This window comes from Mauremys mutica, chromosome 6 (genome assembly GCF_020497125.1).
Source record: "Mauremys mutica isolate MM-2020 ecotype Southern chromosome 6, ASM2049712v1, whole genome shotgun sequence".
In the NCBI taxonomy this organism is placed as follows: Eukaryota; Metazoa; Chordata; order Testudines; family Geoemydidae; genus Mauremys; species Mauremys mutica.
This window is the reverse complement of record NC_059077.1, coordinates 102390015-102413354: the sequence shown is the minus strand read 5'-3', so window position 1 is coordinate 102413354 and position 23340 is coordinate 102390015. Positions and strand designations below refer to the sequence as shown.

Here is a 23340-nt window from a genome sequence, read left to right as displayed (position 1 = left end):
CCTGTGTTGCGATCTTTACAGTTAATGTAGGGAAAATAAGATTAAATATAGTTGTACATTTATATAAATGAACAGGAAAGATACACATTTTAATTTTCACTAGGGTGGACTATACTCACACAGAGGTTTTGCAACAATAAAAAGTTTTGGGGTACATTTCCTTGCTCAGCTTCTGCTTTTTAAGTCTATCAGATGCAATGTGGTAAATAAAATATGAGGAAAATTAAGTACAAGTTGTACAAAAAATAAGTTTTTAAAAACATAAACACTTCCCAGGGATTCTTGAATGTGAGCCCATCAGGCAGATTTTTTCTTACAGTTTCCTCAGACAGCTGCTATTACTGCTTGAATTCCTGTGAGGGTCCCAAGACCCTGCTGAACTAAAATAGACATGCCCTGTCAGTCTACTGGGATCAGACTCAGGTACCGCAATATTTTACTGCATAGACCTTGTCACTTTATTTCCCTGCCTATTCCTTCTTCATCCATTTGCCTTGCCTCTGTCTTCCTGTCTCTTCGTATATCTTGCCACTGTTAGAATGAGCCCCTTTCCGCATCTCCTGCCACCTGCAATCATCTACCTGGATCTCTCCCTGAACTCTTTCTCTCATCAAACTGCTTTTGAAAATACATAATTTCTGTCCTATCTCACCTCTTCTTTCTCCTTCCCACGGTGTACTATTATTAAATGCTGTAACACTTAATGCTGCAAAATATTTATATCAAGAATAAAATATCAAGGAAGACTTCATACAAAAATAAGTAAAACCCAATGGCACAGACCTGATGTGAGGAACACAGCTAAAAATGGTTATGGGCAGCGTTGGAAAAGATGTGTAATTCATTTCTTTAGGACGTAAAATATTTCTGTAATCTTAGTCTCACAACTTGGCGTATCTGTAGCACTTCAGTAGTAAACAGCAAAAGAACAGCTGATTTGTGTTAGATTGAGGTAAACGGATGGGTCAGAATTAGTGACACACCTCATAATGAAGTACAGCTGGGCTGTTTACTCAGCAGACCGTACCATTTAGATTCAAAAGAAATAATAAAATATACATAGGGCTTGATTCTGATCTCTTACACCAGCAAGAAACTTGAGTAACTCCAATGAAGTCAGTGGAGTTAACAGATGTAAAACACGTCAATGAGATTGGAATCAAGCCTATTGTCTATATATTATACAAAGAATTTGCCGCTAGGTTGCAGAGGTGAATGCAGTAAATAATGACCTCAGTAGATACAGAGAATGTGACTCTTGTAGAACCAGAGGTAAGAATGTATGAAAATGTGTGAAAGGAAGTCAGTGCTCAATGAATGATGGGCAGGGATGTAGAGAGATAAGATCCCTTAAGTGAAACATTTTGGTCAGTCAAGGTTGAGCTCTACAGTAGACTGAGGGGGTGTTTTAGGGAATCTATGGTAGCTCACCAGGGTCACAGGATTCTCTTTCATGAGAGTCCCAGCAGTAATAGCAGCAGACTTCAAAGAAAAATGTAATTAAAATATATCTCATATTTTAGTGAGGTATGTTTCATATCAATAGAAAGATTCATTTTGCTCATAGATACCTATTACAAATGAACACATCTATTTACAACTTACTGAATGCTAGAGAGGGGAAAAATAAGTGGCTCTGTATGTCCCATTGTTACCTCATAATTCCTCCTCTCTGTATGGCTGTTGTTTGGAGGCTGATACGCTATAAGCATCTCACTGAGATCTTTCCACGTGAAGGAGATGATAGGCTTGGTATGGTCTAACAGATGAGTGATGTAGCCTTGTGGGGGTGGCTTGGTAATGTTGAACACTAGCAGGGATTTGGGTGTTTCACTGTCTTCAGCATCCACCGTTGTTGTTGTCATGGGGCTCAAAATAAACTGATCCACCTCCAGGATGAACATAGCCATGAAGGCAGCTCTGGGGATTTGGTTGGGAATGGCACCTTTGATTCGGACAGGGAGCCATGCATGCTCTGTCTATGAAAGGAAAAAGAGTCAGGGCAAAATATAGTTCAAGATTTTATATGAGTACTCCAATGGTATTTAAGCATACTGTATGCGAAAGGTTAAGCCTGTGTTTGTTTCCTTTGTTGAACTGAGTCCTAAAGAACTAGTTTTCAACCTTTTTTATGCTGGGTTCCCCCTGCCATTTTATGGAAAGGGCAGGATAATCATGACCCCCCCCACTGAGAACCTATGAACTATTAAGGAGCTACTTTGGCCCCACCTCCTGTAGCTGAAAATCATGCCAAGATTGGAGGAGGAGTTAAAAGGAAGGAAACTCCACTCAGATGGTGGGAACCTTGGGAAGGTAACAGGCTGTTGAGCTCCCCTGTTCCCAGAGAGAGGTCTGCCAGCCAATAGTGCCTCTGCTCTTGCAGAAAGGACACAGATCCCCTGGGATAAGAAGTGGAAAGAGACTGAGACTTATACTGGAGACCCAGTGGACTATGGGGAAGACTGCGATATTTCCAAGACCCTCTGAAGTGAGAGAGGCCAATATCCTCACTGAAGCTGCCTACAGGTTGCTTGCTTTTCCTTTCTGCTTTTATTTAACTTTGTTTGCTGACTGTGGATGGTTTTGTTTGTTTCACCTGCGATCCTGAAAGGGGAAGAAACATCCAGAAGGCCTTGGCTGGAGGGTTGAGCACTGGCCCCTCTAAACTGACATGCCCCACAACTCCTGCAGGGGTGTGGGCAATTAGAGCCACTCGCCTGTGCTCTCCATCTAGCTCCGGAAAGGGGTGCTCTGCCCAGGACAGATTCATGATAGCATCTCAAAGTGGTTATGCTGACATTAATTAATGCTCACTGCTCTACTGTGATGTAGGTAAGTGGTATTATTTGCAGTGTACAAATGGGGACACTGACTCACAAAGATGTTAAAGACCAATTATAGTTTGGGGTGATTCTGGTTTTGGTTGCTCAACTTGAGATTCCAAGGGCCTGATTTTCACAGGTGCTGAGCAACTTCATCTGAAGTTGTGGGTCTCAGTGCCCCTGCAAATCAGTTCTCCAGTATCTTAAGCTGGTCTTCCAAAATTACTGTCTACTTTTGAAAAACTGGTCTGAAGTGATTTGGTCAGGAAGGTCACACTAATAGCAGGGCTAAGAATAGAAGCCCTGACATTGACTCCTGTACTTTAACCACTACACAGACTCTCACTATGAGGTTATTATGCAAAGTAATCCAGTTATTGATAATGATTGTGATGTCATACATAATCATTTTTTCTATTCCTCACCATCCGACTCCTTCCCTCTCCCCACCCCCAGCCATTAATTTGGCCTGTTGTCTACTCACACAAATAAAATCATGAACACAACAGAATACCAGAAACTACACAGCTGTATAAAACTCTACCTTGTGCAGAGTTTTGCTTCTGCTGTCTGTGATGTCCAGCCTGATAGGAATATAATCAATGTCGGGTGAAGGAGGGTCAAGATGCTGATATCTAATTCCCATCAGCAAAAATTCCTCACAGCTCATTTTGGTGTTCTGAATCATCTTCAGTTCTGGAGCACAGTTCCCACTCCTGCACCTTTGGCTTGTTCTGTGCTCTATAATCCAATAGAAGCTGTAGTAAAATATTTGTTTAAACAATAAAAGTGATAAACAGTACAGGAAAGCTCAATGTAGCTCAGCTAAAAGTGCCGTAAAAGGGCCATGTGACATAGCATAGGACTCCTTTCCCTCCTCTCTCTCCCTAAACAATTGTGTTGGGTTGACTGACATTTTCCAGCTCCAACTTCACTTTCTTTGTTGTGTTTCTTGTCAAGTTAGCCTTTCATTCTGGCTCAGATATTAATCCAACAATACTATGCCCAAAGCCTAGAAGCTTTATTGTAGATCTTCAGACAAAGACATAGCCAATCCTGGAGGACTGAGCATCCTTAACTTCCATTTTATCCCTAATATCCTCCTGCTCTTTCTGACTCTTAGTTGCATCACCACATCCATTTTAAGTAACATATCTTAGCAATGCATATGAAGGAAACTATTGTGGCAGGCATTCTGTCTACTCTCTTTGTAAATGTTGTTAATACAAACAATTAAAGCATATCATACTGGATCTAGGGAAGAAGCTATGAGGTTGATCTCCACGAGGCTCTTCTTGCTGAGGTTCTCCAATGACAAGTTGACCATGGGCTGGTAGAAGAGTTTCTAAAGAGGCCAGTCTGATGGTGCACTCCAGGTTTGTCTTCTTGTCATAGTCAAAAGTGAGCACATTCTTGTCAATCTTCCTGGACACGCCATAAAACTCAGGGACCTCCAGCACATTGGTGCTCATTTTGATTATATTGCAATCTGGCTCAAGTAATTGCACTTCAAGGATGAACGTTTCTGTGAATGTTTCAGTTTCTGTAAATCTGTCGAGGATAAAAAATAATTAGTAATATGTCATTCCAACTTCCCTCCATTTCCTGTGAACTCAGCATTATCCTCAACTCTGAAATTCCCCATTTCTGCACATTTCCTTGTCACCACATAACTAGGTGGTCAAGTTTTATGACCCTGATAGAGCTTCAGGGCTTTTCTCCTGACTCACCGTGGTATTGAGGGCTCTGGCTTGGAGGTGCAGAGTTATTTCCATGGACTCATCCCAAACCAGGTTGTTTTTATTTGTTGGAATCCAGGATAATGAAGGATTTGATTGTCTTATAAGGCATATAGAATTTAGGGCCAGGACAAAGGTGTCTCAGGAAACAACAGTGGGAACAACCAAGCTCAGGGAATTTTATGGCTGCTGTCATGTAGGTGAGCTATAAAGGTGTTCCCAGAAATACATGAGTGAGTTTGCACCCTAGCCATTGTATGTGCACTATGCTAGAAAACACAGGGTAGGAATGCTACCTATTTACATGCCATCTCCATGACATTGCCAGTGTATGCCACTTCTTCAGATTTACCACAGCTGAAACTTATAAGTGCCTTCTCACCTTGATTATTTCGACTCCCTTCTCTGAGGCATCTCCAAATTTTAGCTCTCCAGACTCCAGAAGGTGCAGAATATTGCAGCCTACCTTTTCACACGTATAAAAAATGTGATCACACTACCCTCATTGTCAGACTCCACTGACTCCCTGTTTATTTCAGGATCTAGTTCAAAATTCCCCATGAACTTGTTCCACTTATCTCATGGACCTGATTTCTCTCTCTTTTCCCCACTCCTACACCACTATTTCAGTTTCTTCCTCTTCCAATACTGGCTTCTGCTCTGTTTCTTCACACATCATTGCTATTGCTATTGCTGATCCACAAATCTTCTTTGTAGCTCTTGCCATCTGGCTGTGCCTTCCTGTATCTCCTCTGTACATACTAATGAGATCAGTTAGAAACCCTGTATCATCATCTCATTGATCTGTCTTCCTCTAAAATGGATCATGTGATCTAACATTACACTGATCACATGTTATGGAAGTTAGACCTGCACATCTGATGTGATAAACAATCACACCTTTAACATCAAAATGGACACAGGACTCTAAAAGACTGGAATCTCAGGGAGGATGGGAGGAGGAGGTCAGTGGAGCTCACCCAAGGAAGAGAAAGTGACAAGCAAAGAGAGAGGTGGTAAAATACAGAGCCTATATTGAACCATGACATTCTTACTGATTCCATCAAGGGAAACATTCTATTCCCCTCATTCCTGGCACTTTAATCCACTCCAATTCCTGTACGCCATTCCTTTGGGGCATGGACAAGAAGGATTGTCCAATGATTAGGGGACTAGGGTCTTGGAAGGTTCTGCTGTGCTGCAGACTTCCTGTGTGACCCTTGGAAAGTTACTTAGCCTTTCTGCCTCAGTTCTCCATTTGTCAAATGGGGTTAATAGTATTGTACTATCTCATAGTGATGTTGTGAGGATAAGTATATTAAAAACTTATGTTGCCCCAATTACCATCATATCCGAGAACCTAAGTGCCATAAATAGACAGAATGTAGCACTGCTACAGACTAGGGACCGAATGGCTGGGTAGCAGTTCTGCAGAAAAGGACCTAGGGGTTACGGTGGATGAAAAGCTGAATATGAGTCAACAGTGTGCCCTTGTTGCCAAGAAGGCTAATGGCATTTTGGGTTGTATAAGTAGGGGCATTTCCAGCAGATCAAGGGATGTGATCATCCCCCTCTACTCAGCACTGGTGAGGCCTCATTTGGAGTACTGTGTCCAGTTTTGGGCCCCACACTACAAGAAGGATGTGGATAAATTGGAGGGAGTCCAGCGGAGGGCAACAAAAATGATTAGGGGGCTGGAGCACATGACTTATGAGGAGAGGCTGAGGGAACTGGGATTGTTTAGCCTGCAGAAGAGAAGAATGAGGGGGGATTTGATAGCTGCTTTCAACTACCTGAAAGGGGGTTCCAAAGAGGATGGATCTAGACTGTTCTCAGTGGTAGAAGATGACAGAACAAGGAGTAATGGTCTCAAGTTGCAGAGGGGGAGGTTTAGGTTGGATATTAGGAAAAACTTTTTCACTAGTAGGGTGGTGAAGAACTGGAATGGGTTACCTAGGGAGGTAGTGGAATCTCCTTCCTTAGAGGTTTTTAAGGTCAGGCTTGACAAAGCCCTGGCTGGGATGATTTAGTTGGGTTTGGTCCTGCTATGAGCAGGGGGTTGGACTAGATGACCTCCTGAGGTCCCTTCCAACCCTGAGATTCTATGATTCTATGAGTGGCAGCAGGCAAGTTTGATATATTCCTTTTAAAAAAAAAGGAGAACAAATTATTTAAAGCCCCAGTGGAAAGGACAGGGATAAACCTGTTGTGAATGGCACAATGGGGATTCTGTGCCGTTAAAGCACAAAGGGGCTGCTCTAGTTTATACCAGAGATTATTTCAGGCCCTGATACAGCAGAATCCAGTGGGCATAAACTCTCAAGACAAAATGATATCTAAAGAGGGATCATGAGAATTATTTATGGCTTGATTGTCATTTCCTCGCTTACGTTGAATAGTACCTTACTCCACAAAAAATCCCATTGAGGTCAAAGGGATTACTTGTGGAGGAAAGCACTGCTCAGTGGGAGTAAAGGTAGCAGAATCTGACCCTTAATGTTTGTGCAGCACTTTGAGAATGTGATGCTCTTTGTAAGTGCTGTTGTCAGTATTAACAGTAAAAGGAAGAATCAGTTAGTTTCTGTAGTACACAAATAAACCAATGTTTAGTAATGTCAATAAATATATTATTAGAGTGTTTCTCATATCTATTTTGACAGATAATAGTATAAATAGATTACAGCATGGGTTATTGGTTAATGATGCCTTAACATAAGTAGTTACTGCAGATATAAATGGAAGAATTTTTATTTCCCTGAAAAATGGACTGCTTTTTCTTCATGAAAAACAGTTGTTTTTACTAGTGATAATAATGCATAACGCTTCAGTGCTGCTTACCTGTATAGCCTAAGCATGACCATGTCTTCATCTAAAATTGGACAGCCATTATGAGTATACTTGATTTCATTAGGAAGGAAATGACAGTCAAATACCTATTGAGATGGAAAGAATAGATAAGTAAGTGCTGTCAAGAATGTCAGGTTCCAGCATTTCCTTCTTCTGTTCTCTGATTGTCAGAGAAGTGTTCTTAGAACAAAGCACACTTTTTAATCTGTATTTTGTTTCTACAAAACCAGAGTCAGACTTTGGTTGTTCAGTGTGTGACAGAGTATCCACATCCTGAACCAACTTCACTGAATAAAAATCAAACTTCACTGAATTAAGTTGACCATCTTTGCAGGTCATTGTATTAGAAATGCAAAAGTTTATACATCATTATGAGATTGTATGGAACTTTATCAGAAAGACAAGATTAATGCAATCTCTGGAAGGTATTAGGAACATCCAGGGTTTTTTTTTTGGAACAATAAGTGTGTAATGGATTTCCTAGGAAATATCTTGGGGCGAGAGGAATGCAAATTCTCCCCTCCATAGCCAACCTTTTGAAGATACCCATTGTGTAGGAGCTACCTGTTCTCAAAGACCCCCAAACCATATAAAGTGTGAGTTAAACATGTTGTGAGCATAATGCATTTGAGCTGAAACTGTGATAAACTGGTAATCCCAAGAACTCCCCTTGGGTGGAAGGTTGGACGACTGCTCCTGCCAGAATCCGTGTTAGGGTTGGGGTTAATTCTGCTAAGCTCTCTGTAATTTTTTAGTAATGTCAACAAATATGTTATCAGAATATTTCTTGTATATATTAGCTTAAGAATGAAGTAGGCTTGCGTAGGAAGTACTGTGCGGTTCTTTATAACTGTAGCAATTACATCTGTTAACCATTTCTGAAGGAAAAGCAAGCAGGTGTCCTTGGGCATCCTGTCTGTGCTGGGAAATACACAGTGAAGGCAGGGAACTGTGTAGCCTGGAAATATGCCAGTCAGAAAGGAGAGAAACATGTATTTCCACCCAGAAAGGCAATGGCTGGGGAGCTGGAAGCCTGAGAGCAGGTGCCCTGGCTGGACTACTAGAGGAAATGCAGGTGCAGTTGCCCTGAACTGTGGTACAGAGTTAGCAAAAGAAGCAAAGAAATACTGGGCACCAAGGGGCTACTGGTATTCTACAATTTTAAAAAGAATAACTACATGTTAGTTTCAGTCAGAGCAGCACGCACTTAAATTCCATTGACGGGACGTGCTTGAGTGGTTTGCAGAATAATGATAGATTTGAGCACATTACTCAAATGCTTTGCTGAATTAATGCCTGATGTGAAGACAAAGATGCCTGTCACCAGTGTATCTATCACAGGAGGCAACTTTCCCCTAAAAGTATTGGGCCTTCCATAATCAAAAGCAGCAGCTCTTCAGCATTCAGCAATAGGTCAACAACCCTTTGATAATAGACTAGTCATTAACTAATGCTGGATGAAAATACTGCCTTTTGTTTCTTTCAGTAAATTCCACAAAACTAGAATTTACATTATTTTATATTATGAAAGTATTTACATTGCAACAGGTTATCAACATTTAAAAATATAATGTGAATTTCTGTTGCATGTTGTTCTTTTTGACTTGAAGCCAGGTGGTAACTGTCATTTGTTTCTGGGGGTCTTCAAATATATCCCCTGACTTCAATTTTCATAGACAAGTGCACAGCAGAGAATAATATTTTAGTCCAGTAACTAAAGGGTTAATTTGTTCTCCAAGAAGATACATCTGGGTTAAGATAAATTTAACTGGCTACAGTGTCCCAGAAATAATCAAACCAGATTCATTGTTGCAGCAAATGTTCTACCTTTTACTTCTGTGGAAGCAGCTTGTGTGAAATGTGCTGCCTACGCTACTGTATGAATCTCTTGTTCTTTCGAATCTCTCTTCTATGTCTAAGAAAAACTAAGCAACTCCTAAAAGGGTGGCTTGTGATTTTTCCGTACGTAACATAACTGTGAACAACTTTATCAACCTTAACCTGCCTTTCTCTTTCCTTTTCAGTAATGACTTTGGTTAACATATTAACATTAATCAAAGTGTTGTGAAATACATGTTCTCTATTATTGAGTGGAATGATATTTAAATATTATTTTAATTAGTAAACTAGAAAGTGTTAATTGAAGTTCTCAAATCAGCTGAAGTTAGGACCGTTTGCCTAAACAACAAATTTGCACAGTGTATAATTTTAAAAAAAACCCATCCTGCATGCTAGCTCTCCACAGTTCAATGTTGTACATTAAGGGTCAGCTTCTCAGCTGATGTAAATCAATGTAGCTCCTTCAAAATCCATGGCATTACACTGATCAACACAGGTTGAGCATCTGGCCTCAGAGTCTGAGAACGCAGTTTTCATCATGCATCTCTGGTTTTAGGCTGTGTGATGCACCAGAGGATAAGGTTTAGCTTATGAATAAACATTTTTACAAGACATCATTAGTTCTTGTTCTTAACTGATAACAAGAGAGATTTAAAAAAAAATGAAGGACCTTTCTACACAATCCTCCTACCATTGATAGATAGTGATTATAAAATAAAGGCACAATCTGCTTTGCTAAAAGAAACATCTGTTTTATGTTTCCTAATATGTTTTCCTTTTATACAAACAGGCAACTGTAATTGTCTATAAATTTCCTAAGTAAAACAAAGGAGAGCTAAATCTTTTCCTAATTACTGTCTAGCTTTATTTTTTCCACTTCAAGTGCTTTTCAATTACAATTTATAATTAAATTGTCACACATTCCTAGCACATTATTCACTTTAATGACAATAAACCATATCAGACTAGAGACAGTTTCTGACTGCAGCATTTCCTGGTTGACAGAGCATGCTCAGCACCAAACATGGGCTAGCTTAATACCTTTACTCTGGTTAGGTTAACACTTGAGGCCAGTGCCTAGGACTCTGCCTCCCAAGGTCATAGGATTAGATTAAAAGCTTTCATTTTAAAAGTTTCTAGCCCTAATGGTTGCAAATAATAGATTGAAAACATGAGCTGAGTGGAAGTGTTGCAGTGACATCTGCCTGAGTTTGCAGACAGGCTCCAGCCATGGGCGCCAACTTATATGGGCTCTTGGGGCTAAAGCCCCAGGAATATTCATAATCAGGGGCTTTGCTCCACCAATATTTGGAGCTAGGTTTTCCCCCCACCCCCGAAGCTTCCCTGCCTGAATGTAAAGAGAGCGCACAGCGAGTGTCTCTCTCCCTTGCTTTTGCTGCCGTAGCCTAAGGCTACAGCTGCAGCATTAGCATAAGAACAATGCTAACTAACTGCTGCTGTAGAGGGGGAGGGGAGTGGAGGGGGCCTCTTCTCCCCTCTCCTGCCCCTACCTGGAGGAGACGCGAACGGGACTTCTGGCCAGGAGAGGGACATCGCTCACCTTAGCAGCTGCTGGGGCTTCCGTGAGTGTTTGACCCTATGATTTTTTTAATTATGTTTGAGTGTTTGACCCTATGATTCCCCCCCAGCCCCAGCTCCAGCCCCCACTCCTACCCCCAGTGAGGCGCAGCAGGCTGCACAGGGGAGGCAGGAAGCCACATGTGAAGGCAATGCCCCCTCCCCCAGCACCCACCAACCCATCCGCCACAGGAGGGATGGGAGAGGGAGGCTTCCCAGACTTGAGCAGCTGGGGCTTGGATGAATTTTATGACACCCTGCTCCCCCACCCCATAGCCAGCCACCACCCTGCCTACCCCACTTCTGCCCCATGCTGGGCAAGGGGCAGCCCCATCACCCATCCACAGTGAACAGTGCACTGATACACAGTTACCCTCCCACCAACAGCACAAAAAGAAGAACTCCACATGGACTCCTCCTGAGGGTCGAAATGACAGTCTGGACCTATACATTGAATGCTTCCGCCGACGTGCACAGGCAGAAATTGTGGAAAAACAACATCGCTTGCCTCATAACCTAAGTCGTGCAGAACGCAATGCCATCCACAGCCTCAGAAACCATCCTGACATTATAATCAAAGAGGCTGATAAAGGAGGTGCTGTTGTCATCATGAATAGGTCTGACTACCAAAAGGAGGCCGCCAGACAACTCTCCAACACCAAATTCTACAGGCCACTTCCCTCAGATCCCACTGAGGAATACACTAAGAAACTGCACCATCTACTCAGGACACTCCCTACACTTACACCGGAACAAATAAACATACCCTTAGAGCCCCGACCAGGGCTATTCTATCTACTGCCCAAAATCCACAAACCTGGAAATCCTGGACGCCCCATCATCTCCGGCATTGGAACTCTCACTGAAGGACTGTCTGGATATGTGGACTCTCTACTCAGACCCTATGCCACCAGCACTCCCAGCTATCTCCGTGACACCACTGATTTCCTGAGGAAACTACAATGCATTGGTGACCTTCCAGAAAACACCATCCTGGCCACCATGGATGTAGAGGCCCTCTACACCAACATCCCACACGCTGATGGAATACAAGCTGTCAGGAACAGTATCCCTGATGATGCCACAGCACAACTGGTTGCTGAGCTCTGTGCCTTTATCCTCAGACACAACTATTTCAAATTTGATGACAACATATATCTCCAGATCAGTGGCACCGCTATGGGCACCCGCATGGCCCCACAATATGCCAATATTTTTATGGCTGACCTGGAACAACGCTTCCTCAGCTCCCGTCCACTCACGCCCCTTCTCTACCTACGCTACATTGATGACATCTTCATCATCTGGACCCATGGGAAGGAGACTCTAGAAAAATTCTACCATGATTTCAACAGCTTCCACCCCACCATCAACCTCAGCCTGGACCAATCTACAAGGGAGGTCCACTTCCTAGACACTACGGTGCAAATAATTGATGGTCACATTAACACCACCCTATACCGAAAACCTACCGACCGCTATGCCTACCTTCATGCCTCCAGCTTCCATCCCGGGCACACCACAAGATCCATTGTCTACAGCCAAGCACTGAGGTACAACCGCATCTGCTCTAACCCCACAGACAGAGACCAACACCTACAAAATCTCCACCAAGCATTCTCAAAACTACAGTACCCGCACGAGGAAATAAGGAGACAGATCAACAGAGCCAGACGTGTACCCAGAAGCCTCCTACTGCAAGACAAACCCAAGAAAGAAACCAACAGGACTCCACTGGCCATCACATACAGTCCCCAGCTAAAACCCCTCCAGCGCATCATCAGGGATCTACAGCCCATCCTGGAGAATGATCCCACACTTTCACAGGCCTTGGGTGGCAGGCCAGTCCTCGCCCACAGACAACCTGCCAACCTGAAGCATATTCTCACCAGTAACTGCACACCGCACCATAGTAACTCTAGCTCAGGAACCAATCCATGCAACAAACCTCGATGCCAACTCTGCCCACATATCTACACCAGCGACACCATCACAGGACCTAACCAGATCAGCCACACCATCACCGGTTCATTCACCTGCACGTCCACCAATGTAATATACGCCATCATATGCCAGCAATGCCCCTCTGCTATGTACATCGGCCAAACTGGACAGTCTCTAAGGAAAAGGATAAATGGACACAAATCAGATATTAGGAATGGCAATATACAAAAACCTGTAGGAGAACACTTCAACCTCCCTGGCCACACAATAGCAGATCTTAAGGTGGCCATCCTGCAGCAAAAAAACTTCAGGACCAGACTTCAAAGAGAAACTGCTGAGCTCCAGTTCATCTGCAAATTTGACACCATCAGCTCAGGATTAAACAAAGACTGTGAATGGCTTGCCAACTACAGAACCAGTTTCTCCTCTCTTGGTTTTCACTCAACTGCTAGAACAGGGCCTCATCCTCCCTGATTGAACTAACCTCGTTATCTCTAGCTTGCTTCTTGCTTGCATATATAAACCTGCCCCTGGAAATTTCCACCACTTGCATCTGAAGAAGTGGGTATTCACCCACGAAAGCTCATGCTGCAAAACGTCTGTTAGTCTATAAGGTGCCACAGGACTCTTTGCTGCTTCTACAGAACCAGACTAACACGGCTACCCCTCTGATACAGTGAAGTTATGGTGAGGGGCAGCATGGAAGGCCACCTGTGATGGCAACCCCCCCCCCCAGTACCCATCATAGGGGAGGGGAGTGAGCTTTCTGGACCTGAGGCGCCCTAGGAGCATGTGCAGTGACTGTGGTGCAGAGTGAGTGTGCTGTGGGGGGTAGGGGGGCAGAGGAGGGGTCCCTCCCCTGGAGCTTGCTGCTGCCAGTTGTGGTGATGGGGAGTCCTCTCTGGCCCTAGCCCTGGGGCAGCCTGTCTGCACCCCAAGTTCCTCATCCTCAGCCCTGCCTCACCCCAAAGCCTGCACTCCCAGCACCGAGCACGCTCCTGCACTGTGAACCCCTTATCCCCAGCCCCACCCCAGAACCCTCACCTGAGGGGAAAAACATGCAACTTAAATTTGGTGGTCAGTTTGGAGTATCATTGTATTTAGCACAATATTTGATTATTTTACACCCTTCAAAGTATGTAACTGGTCGTATACAGGTGTTTTCTCTGAATACTGTCTGTGTGCCTCAATTTCCCCAATGCATTTCTTAAGGCTCTAGATGGTGGGATAAGGGGGTGTGATTGTTGTAAAGCCCTAGAGGGCCAGTGTGATGCTGTCTGCACAGAGAATGGCCAACACCCTGTCTCCAGGCAACTGATGGCCTGGGCCACTCTCCTGCAAGGTGCCAACTGAAGGTGTTGGAGAACAAAGAGATCAGGTGGCCTCCTAATGCCTGGAAAAGAGACAAAGGCCAGAGGAGGGAGTGTCAGTGCCTGTGCAGACTTCCGGGAAGCGCATGGTGTGGAAGGGGATGCTGGGATGCTTTGGAACAACTCCATACAAAGCCAGTCAGGACTCTGGGGGAGCCTCCTCTCTGAGCAGACTGTCTCCAGAGCAAGAAGCTTACACCTTCCTGGGTCTGACCTCGGCGCATTCAGCCCTTCCACACTGTGCACTTTCCGCAGCGAGTGTGCCCAGGCAGGTCCTGGGGCAACCAGAGGTCCCTGCACCCCAACTCCGCAGTCAGATGTGACTCTCAGCCAGACAGTAAAACAGAAGGTTTATTAGATGACAGGGATACAGTCTAAAACAGAGCTTGTAGGTACAGAAAACAGGACCCCTCAGTCAGGTCCATCTTCGGGGGTGGGGAGCCCAGACCCAAGTTCTGGGCCTCTCCCGATTTCCCCAGCCAGCTCCAAACTGACACTCCCTCATCTGGCCTTTGTGTCTCTTCCGGACAAGGAGGCCACCTGATCTCTTTGTCCCCAACACCGTCAGTTGGCACTTTGCAGGGGAAACTGAGGCACCCACACAGTATTCAGAGAAAACATTAAGAACATTCCCACTTTGTCACAACAGGTGCAACAAAATTTAATACCGTATATTGAAGCAGGCAAGTGCTGCTTCTGACTTTCCACTTTTAATTGACCCTTGTAATCTTGTGGTGCTGACGCATTGTAGCTTCATTTTATATCAGCTTACAGGGTGAGAGCGGGGGGGGGGGGGACCACCATTTTGGGCCCCACCAAAAATTATACGAACCTGCCGCCTATGGCTCCAGCAACAGGAAGAGCAACAGAGACTAGAGTCAAGGATTAAACTATGTGGCTCCAAACCCAACAGCAAAGCAGAGCAGGCCCCTTCACACCAGACTAGACCCAAGAGGCCCTGTTGGTGCTGCTACTACCCTAAAGTGCCACCCTGCTGCTTGTTGATAAGGAGGGCCACTTCACTAGTCCAAGAGGGTGCCCTCCCAGCTCCTCTGGATGCTGGGGGATTGGAGAGGAAGGCTTCTTGCTTTGGTTGTTGCCTCCTCCAAGTAGCCAAGGTAGAACAGCGGCCCCCTGCCACCTCCCTAGAACAGAAGGCCTTATGAGCAGGGCCCTGGCCACTGAAGGAAGAGGAGGAGGTGCAGGTGAGAGGACAGCTTCTGGCTCTGTTTTCCAGGTGTCCAAGAAGTACGATTGTGGTGAATACACGTTCCCAGTGCTCCTGGAGACGTGGTTCCAATCTGGTGCTTGGTACGGTACGGCTCAGGGTAGGAATGCAGCTCAGGGTTGCATTATGTTCCCTTTACTCCCTGGAGCCAATGGACTCAGGCAGCCCCCAAAGTAAGTTACAACATCTTTAGGTCTGCTCTAACTTTCACCCAGCTGCCTGTTTCTCAAGGAGCCACTCCAGCCCTGGGGGATTCACTCGGGCATAGAGAAGTCCTGGCCACTCCCCTCTTTTCTCCTACACATGCCCCCAGCATCAGAGGGTCCAAAAGGAGGGGCATGTAGAAGCTAATTCAGGGTCTCTGAACCACATAGGGATTTTTCCACACTGGGGGAATCCTCCCTGAGCAGTTAAACCAGTTCTACAACTCCTTTGAGTCACCCGAGTGGCACAAAGAAGCTGTAGTGGGAGCAGCACGTACAGGAGTAATACCCCAAGCACCACTACTCCAGACTTCTCCCCTTACCCTTACAGTCTGCGCATGCACAGGCTCTTAGAGGCAAAATGTAACTCTCAAAGTTTTGGTTCAGTTTAGATAAGCAACTCTGGTGTGAAAAAATTGTTATCCAGCCCACAGATACTTCAAGAAAGAGATTTACTCTGGGTAGTTTGATACTTCTGCTTGCAAAACCAGGAAGCAAGGAGAAGATTATACATATATTAGACTGCATATATTAAAGTTAACCTTACCTTCTCAAATCTTGGGGGGAAATAAGATTTGATTATGGTTTGTTTTCCGTCTATTCATCTTTTATCAGTGCCAGTTTGTCCATGCTTATTACTACCAATAGCTTCTTTCTAATAAACTCAGATGATGAAATTTACCAGAAAGATTAGATGAAAAGTGGTACATGAAGTACACTTTGATGTTGCTACATATTAGACATTAAAAGAGAAAACAAAATCCTTTTATATATTTCCCATCTGTTAGTAATCTGGTCGTTGAGAAGCAGAACAAGTAATGCTATATGCAATGTGCTTAATGTACATGATGATTACTTTTTAATTGCTCCCAATGTAGTGACTGCGTGACTAAAATGTAAAGAGTTTTAGCCTTCTCTGCATCGCCCTAGAGACACTGGTTACCCTCACTAAACACAAACAAGCAGCTGGTAGACTACACACTGGCTCCTAACAGAAAGTTTTGAAAGAGCTGCTGATTTAGTTCATCACAGTGGAAACTAGATACTGGTCACCTCCACCTTCATGTGCAGGTGTTACTGTATTCATGAACAAAATGTTTTCAGCACTAGGGATATAATTCTCATCCAACCTGCTATTTTTAATAAAAAAATTAAATCTCACTCACAAAGGCAGTGTATTACTATGCCTGTTAATGACTACCCCACTCTTTCAGATGACTGTTCCTTACAATAAAAGTATTTCACGTCCTTTAAGACACACACGCATACACAAACTACCAAAGAGACAACAGTGCAGTAAAATTCTGATCCCACATACCTGCGGAGTTAGTTTCCCAACCCTCTGTGTTATTGGCTCATTAATCACAACTTCCACTTTGCAAGCATCTTTCTCTCTGGGGATGGAAAACTGCAGGTCATCTTCTGACAGGAAGACAGACTGGCCCTTCATCACTTTCACCCCAAGGTTGACACTGATGAAGGAGGAGCAGACGCATCTCAGGATAACGGCAAGCAGTGGAAACAAACAGCTATTCTCAAAAGGCTTCATATTATTAGGGAAATCCAGTTCCCTTTAACTAGTAAAAGTCCTAAACAAAAGAGTTCTTCTCTTCGTTCTCCAGCAGAGTTTCACCATATAATCAAGGCAAACAACTTTAGTCGCAGGCAATAATGTACTGTATGTTTTCTATTAAGATGTGTCCTTGTGATTGAAATTTGGACAAGGGCGCCTTTCAAAGTGTTCTTGGATTTTAATAAAACCCGTTGATCAATCGTGACCAAAATGATGGATGTGCTTTCAGAGTGTTTTAAATGTCTGCTAATCCTGCAAAAGAGAGAGGAAAAAAATGGCATGAAGCAGTGAGCATCTATTGAAAAGACAGGCAAAGAGATCTTTCATCAGTCCCACAACTGCAGTTCGTGTCAAAAAATGGACTATTTAAAAATGACACCATCTCACTCAACAGATCTACTCCTTTTATGAATTCCGAGGTGTTTCTGCTGACTTGAAGTGAACATAGACTAAATCTGGAGTATGTATAGAACCCTATATACAACTACTCTTTACTACTGTTAGCACTGCGGCACCAACACAGTTATGAGAGACTGAACTGGAGTTTAGTCTGACTGGTGTATCAAGACAATAGCTAAGTAGGTTCCAAATGGAGATAGAAATAGTTCTCCAGATTCAATATATCTGAATGCAGGGGGGAGCAGCTGCCTCTTTATTAAATCTACTACTGCATTGCAATGGTATGTTGAAAAAAAATCACTAGCCTCCAATTTAATAGACTCTACCAAGACCCAATGCTTTATTCTCCCTCCACTGGCTCTGCCGTAGCAGGTTAACTGGAGCATGAACATAAGTATAGGGCATGATGTTGTACTACAACATTAAAACTGTTGTTGCTGTGCCTGTCAAAACTGAGAAGAGGCTGATGCAATCAATCTATCAATAGAAAAGGGAAATATCAAACAGGGAAAATGAATTTTTTTCAAATATGTCTGTGAAAACAAACAATAGGAAATAAAAATTACTTGATGTCTCTTAAAGCTCTTAATTAATCTTCATCCTTCTGAGGTGGATAAACTGAGTACCAGTAAGTTTATTTTGCCTGTGGTTCTTTGAATGACACATTTATAAATGAAAGACCTTTTTTAAAAAGCAGCCATACTCTTCTCAGGAAAAAACAGTCTTTCTAATGTCAAAAAGTCCATCTATCTAGCTAGGTGCTTAGTAGACCCTCTTCTCCTTAACACCTGAAAGCAGAAGTTAAAATTTCCCAAACTAATCAAAGATGTTTCACAAAGTTTAGAGAATGACAGTATTTTAATTAAATCTGATAAGCTCTTAAACATCTCCATGATGGTAGAGCTACAGGTTCTGACAGAGATTCCTTGTTTCTATGAGAAATTTCTAATACTCTCACCCCCTATTTATACAGAATGTCCAAAGTAATGAAAATTGTACTGCCACCAAAATGATAAAAATCCAGAACTGTGGACCTCTCATTGCCTCAATTCCTCCCTTAATGTCAACAGTTAAGGCCTTGCTAAAGTGTTTCCCCAGTAGACTGATCAGTCGGGCTTTATATTTTATTGAGAAACCAATAGTAGTTGTAGGAAATTGTTAAGCATTATTTACTTCCTACAATACCACAAGACTGAACCACTCACTTTAGCCTCAATTCAGTAAGGGACTTAAGCATGTGCCTAGCTTGAAGCATGTGACCTCAGCGGAAATACTCACATTCTGAATGTTAGGCACACGATTAAGTAATTGGGCCCTCTAAACCTCAACTCAGAGAAGACATTTGACTATTTCAAGAGTGGTGGGGTTTAGTTTGTTTGTTTTAATATATATTTGCAACCCTAAAAGCTTTCAGTTTGGGTCTTAAATTATATGCATGGATCAGACTATTTCAGCAAAATCCAACTATGACAGAACTGGCTAAGAACGTACAACCAGAGTTTAAACTTTAAACTTGCAAGAGGGACAGTCAGAGTTTTTCATTAGTCCCATAATTGTATGCATTGGTCACTGAGTCCCTACCCATTGCCCTTTGATCATCTTCATTTACTGAAGAAGTTAAAAAGTGCCAGCCATGAACTTAAGCTTTCACTCTTGGCTATCAACCTGCTTATTCACTTCACCTCTCCTCAAAACTCTCTCTCTCAGGTATGAGATCTGCTTTTTAGGGAGGCTGTCCAGCTTGAAAACTAACTTAAATAAATCAACAGTCACCCCCACTAAATTCCTGGACAAAATATACCAGTCACATCACCAGCAGCCACTTCTACTCTCTTGGAGAACAGACTGATGAACAATAGGAAATAGATTTTACAATACAAACTCCCATCTATCTTTTGAAGTGCCTTAAAATCCTCTAAGTGATAAATATAGTATCAGGCCCTTCTACCCCTTCCCCATTTTGAAATTCTCCAACCTGGTCAAGTCTGAATAAGAACGTGGGTAGGAAGCACCAAGGATATGCCCCTACCACCTCCATAACCCATACAAAGGTAAGTTTGTATACAAACATGTGACTGGCTGTGGACCTGCCTGGGGACAGAAACAGATTCCAAATATATTTCTTCTCTGCTGTGTCCCATCACCACAATATGGTTCAGCGCCATCTCACCACATAACAGTGAGACCCATGATAACAGCTAATGAGCTGATGAGCCTCCTCCTCATAGTGTACTTCAAACGTTGCATCCAGTGTGCTCTGCAGTGTTTGCCTGTCGAGTTCAATCAGTGGCACGGTAGGTACATTGTCAGTAGTTAACTGGATGGAATCAGACAGCTCAGCTGTGTGTCATAGGCCCTATATAGCTAGCAATTCATGGAACTACTTCTTTAGTTCAAGAGGTGGAGTTCTGTGCTTTCATATTAGGAGGATCCTACTATGATCCTATGCCCGCTATTGATGTGACGTTCCAAGTGACTCTGGTATCCAACATATGATAATTGTGACAATTTGGTTGGCAAAGATTTGTTACAGCATTAATTTATAAAGTATGTTGGCATCTTTTTGGATTAAAAAAGGTGTTATAAGAAAACATCACCACATCAAATTCAGACCAAGTGTAAGTACAGCTCCACTAGCTTCCCTAGAATTGTACTCACTCACAGTTGGTCTGGATTTTGACTCCAAGAAGGCGAGTAATTTGCTGAACTGATTAGAGAACACTTGATTTATGTTGTTGCAAAGTATTTTAAAATAGTCTGCATTTCAACTGTGCTGTATATTAAGATTGACAAGGTCAAGCTTTTATATACTGGCACTGAAAATGGCTTGGCATATGACTCTACCTTTTTTCTATCCTTATGTCCCAATAAGTGCAAGTCAATCAAGTGTCTTCCTTTTCTTAGAAGGGTTTTCTTCACGTTATATCATTAGAGGATTAACAGTTTCATGAAAAATATCTTTAAAACTTTGGCAACAGATTTTACAAATGTGAACTAATGCTTAACTCCGAGAAAGACCAAAACCAAAAGCACATTGCAGTAATGTATTCTGGCCCGCCTGACTTACAGAATATAAAATCCAACCTGAAATATATGCAGTGAAGTTTTATGAATGATCACAGTGAATGAGCAAGTTACTCTGTTAAAACTATGGATGCAATAGTCTACATTACTAGTTTCCTTTTCACCCATAACAGAGGCAGGTAGACACAACTCCTCATACCACCCACCTAGATGACAGCTGAAACAAACATTTCCTTTGAAAGCTCTGGGATGTCTTGAATTATAGGAAGGAAAGTAGGGCAAAGTCCTTTGAGTCACACTCAAGTTCCTGATCTGTTTATATGTTGTAAAATACATTTTCTTTTCTCTTCAAGAAAAAAATCCATATAACATTTTATTTAATCATGGGTAGCCAGCTAGCATTGTAGATGGTGTGTTTCACTTCCTGAGTTCCCATCTGCAGTTCCTACACATGGTGTTTCCAAATCAGCATTTCCTAACACATACAAACAAGGGCAACCCAGGACAAAAATAAATCACCATAATAAGTGCAATTATTCAGGACATGAATAGAAATATATTCTCTCTGTTCATAACTATGTATATTTGTAACTTGTTCTGAAGGAAAAAAACGCTCCAAATGTACTTTTAAGTTTATTTAAGTAGCTACTTAATCCACCTGGACATCTTTTGGGATTTCAATTTATTTACTAATCTGAATTGTTTCTACCGTACATGGTGCTTTATGGAAAAATAAAAGGAGACAAAGTCTCCACAGCTAAGATATTAAAGCCCGGGAGCCCAGTCATTCAAACCCTTAATGGGATAACACCTGAGTAAGGGGCTGCAGGGTTAGGCATTAAATTACCCTACACAGATGGGTAATGGATATTGCTAATAATTTAATCTGGATACCTGATGAAGTTTGGCATGTATCTTGCAGTGCCAATTATTAGAGTTTATCAGCTGTAATCCTGGTATCCTTAGAATGACACCTCATCCCAGCCTTTAAATGGCAATTAAACATACCTATAGTTGAGACTATTAGGGATCTTCCCTATTGCCATATTCTCTCCTTGCTAGAGGACATTGGCAGTTAGAGGGGTAGGTCAAGGAGTGGAATGAGCTAATTCCCTGGCTTCAGTCTTGAGGAGAAACTTCTAGGCTGTAGACAGTAGTCTGCAGAGGGAGTTGAAGAGATAATGCCAGCTCTAGCATGGCCTTTCCTACCACACTTTGTCCATTCACAAGTGCCGCCACGCTGCAACATTTAAAGCTGTGCATTGACTGCCAAAAGACAGAATGTTTCATTTATGCAAGCCAATGCAGAATAAAAGAGGCACAGCTACTATAGAACTGGGACTGCTTCTCACCTTCAAAACCTTTGCACAGTTACAGATAAGCTGCCAATTTCTTAAGACACAGAGGGTGTTTAGGTAGTAAGAGCATGACTACTGATATTTGGGTTTGACTAGAACATTAACTATCCCTCCATTAATCATCAGCGAAGTCCAAAGCGCACTACACCAGATGAAGTAGGGAAAAGCTCCAGGCAAAGATAGAATAATGTCAGAAATTATTTCTGCAGGAGACGAAAAACTTTGGAAGGCCCTCGCTTTAAGATTCAGTTGATATTTCGAAGAAGGAAAAATACCATCCAGCTGGAAGGAGTCAAATTCCCCCTTCTTGTACAGCAAGATGGATCGAGAAAATCTTAAGAACTATCACCCTATATGCCTGCTCTCTCATATCTATAAACTCTTTACAAAGGTGATAACGAACCAACTCTCACAGAGTCTGGATGAACAACAGCCAAGAGAGCAGGCAGGGTTTCAAAGAAATTTCAGCATGATCCACCATATATTTACCTTTAGCCAACTCCTAGAAAGAGCAAAGGAATACAAACTCCCACTGTGCATTGCTTTCGTCGACTATGAAAAGGCCTTCGATAGCATCAAGTTCAACGCAATATTAAAGGCACTCGCAGAGCAGGGCATTAACGCGCAGTACATCAGTTTTTTGAAGGAAGCGAATAGTGGATGTACAACAGACATTACTCTCCTCGAAACTCCCCTCCTCATCCCAATCGAGAAAGGTGTAAAGCAAGGAGATACGATTTCACTGAAACTATTTACTGCCTGCCTTGAAATGGTTATGAACAAGATCAATTGGATGAGTGGTGTCAACATAAACGGAGAACGATTATCTCATCTCAGATTCACGGCTGACATCGTACTAATTGCCGAAAGCACCAACCAACTGCATAGCATGCTACGAAGACTCAACAAGAAAAGCAGTCAGGTCAGTCTGAAAATGAACCATTGCAAAAAAATATATATGCGATCAGACGTCTTATGAAAAGCCTAAATAATGGTAACAGGAGAAGAAATTGAAGAAGTGGAACAGTACATATATTTGGGCCAAGAAGTTAATATGCACCAAGACATGAACAGAGAACTCTCACGAAGGATTTGGGCAGGATAGTGTGCATTTAATTCCATCAAGGACATCCTCAAAGGAAAAATCAACAAGACCACACGTACAAATATCTTCAATTCAACAGTGCTGCCAGCCATGCTGTATGGCAGTGAAATGTGGGCACTGACGAAGAGAGAAGAACAGCGGTTGTCGGTAGCTGAAAGGGTAATGGAACAAGCTATGTTGGGAATTTTCCTTCTGGATTGTATCCCAAATGAAATGATTAGAGAACGCAGCGGTGTGAAAGATATTGTCATGGAAAGCAGATATAAGAAGATATGATGGGTGGCACATAGCACGGTTCACGGACAATAGGT

At 42.7% G+C, this 23340-nt stretch overlaps 2 protein-coding genes across 3 annotated transcripts in view; one reads left to right on the top strand and one right to left on the bottom strand.

The window, feature by feature from the left end:
- The window catches only part of FREM1 (FRAS1 related extracellular matrix 1), a 103598-nt gene that overhangs the window by 71317 nt on the left and 8941 nt on the right, over positions 1 to 23340 (bottom strand). For both annotated transcript variants that reach the window (XM_045022325.1, XM_045022328.1), the window contains exons 2-6: positions 16889 to 17395; positions 7400 to 7494; positions 4072 to 4373; positions 3367 to 3563; positions 1656 to 1979 (exon numbers count right to left, since the gene is read on the bottom strand). In XM_045022325.1, the coding sequence (XP_044878260.1) occupies positions 1656 to 1979; positions 3367 to 3563; positions 4072 to 4373; positions 7400 to 7494; positions 16889 to 17119 (1149 nt within the window). In that variant the 5' untranslated portion in view covers positions 17120 to 17395. The remainder of the gene's footprint in view (positions 1 to 1655; positions 1980 to 3366; positions 3564 to 4071; positions 4374 to 7399; positions 7495 to 16888; positions 17396 to 23340) is intronic.
- On the top strand, positions 22244 to 23305 carry LOC123372253. The gene is made up of 2 exons (XM_045020261.1): positions 22244 to 22846; positions 23051 to 23305. Exons 1-2 carry the CDS (start codon positions 22244 to 22246, stop codon positions 23303 to 23305), a joined length of 858 nt encoding a protein of 285 aa, XP_044876196.1.

Excerpts from the sequence above, each read along its gene's own strand:
- LOC123372253 (XM_045020261.1), top strand. The coding sequence starts at position 22,244 with ATGGATCGAGAAAATCTTAAGAACTATCACCCTATATGCCTGCTCTCT. Across the intron at positions 22,847-23,050 it reads TCAACAAGAAAAGCAGTCAG|GACATCCTCAAAGGAAAAAT; the intron begins GTCAGTCTGAAA and ends AATTCCATCAAG.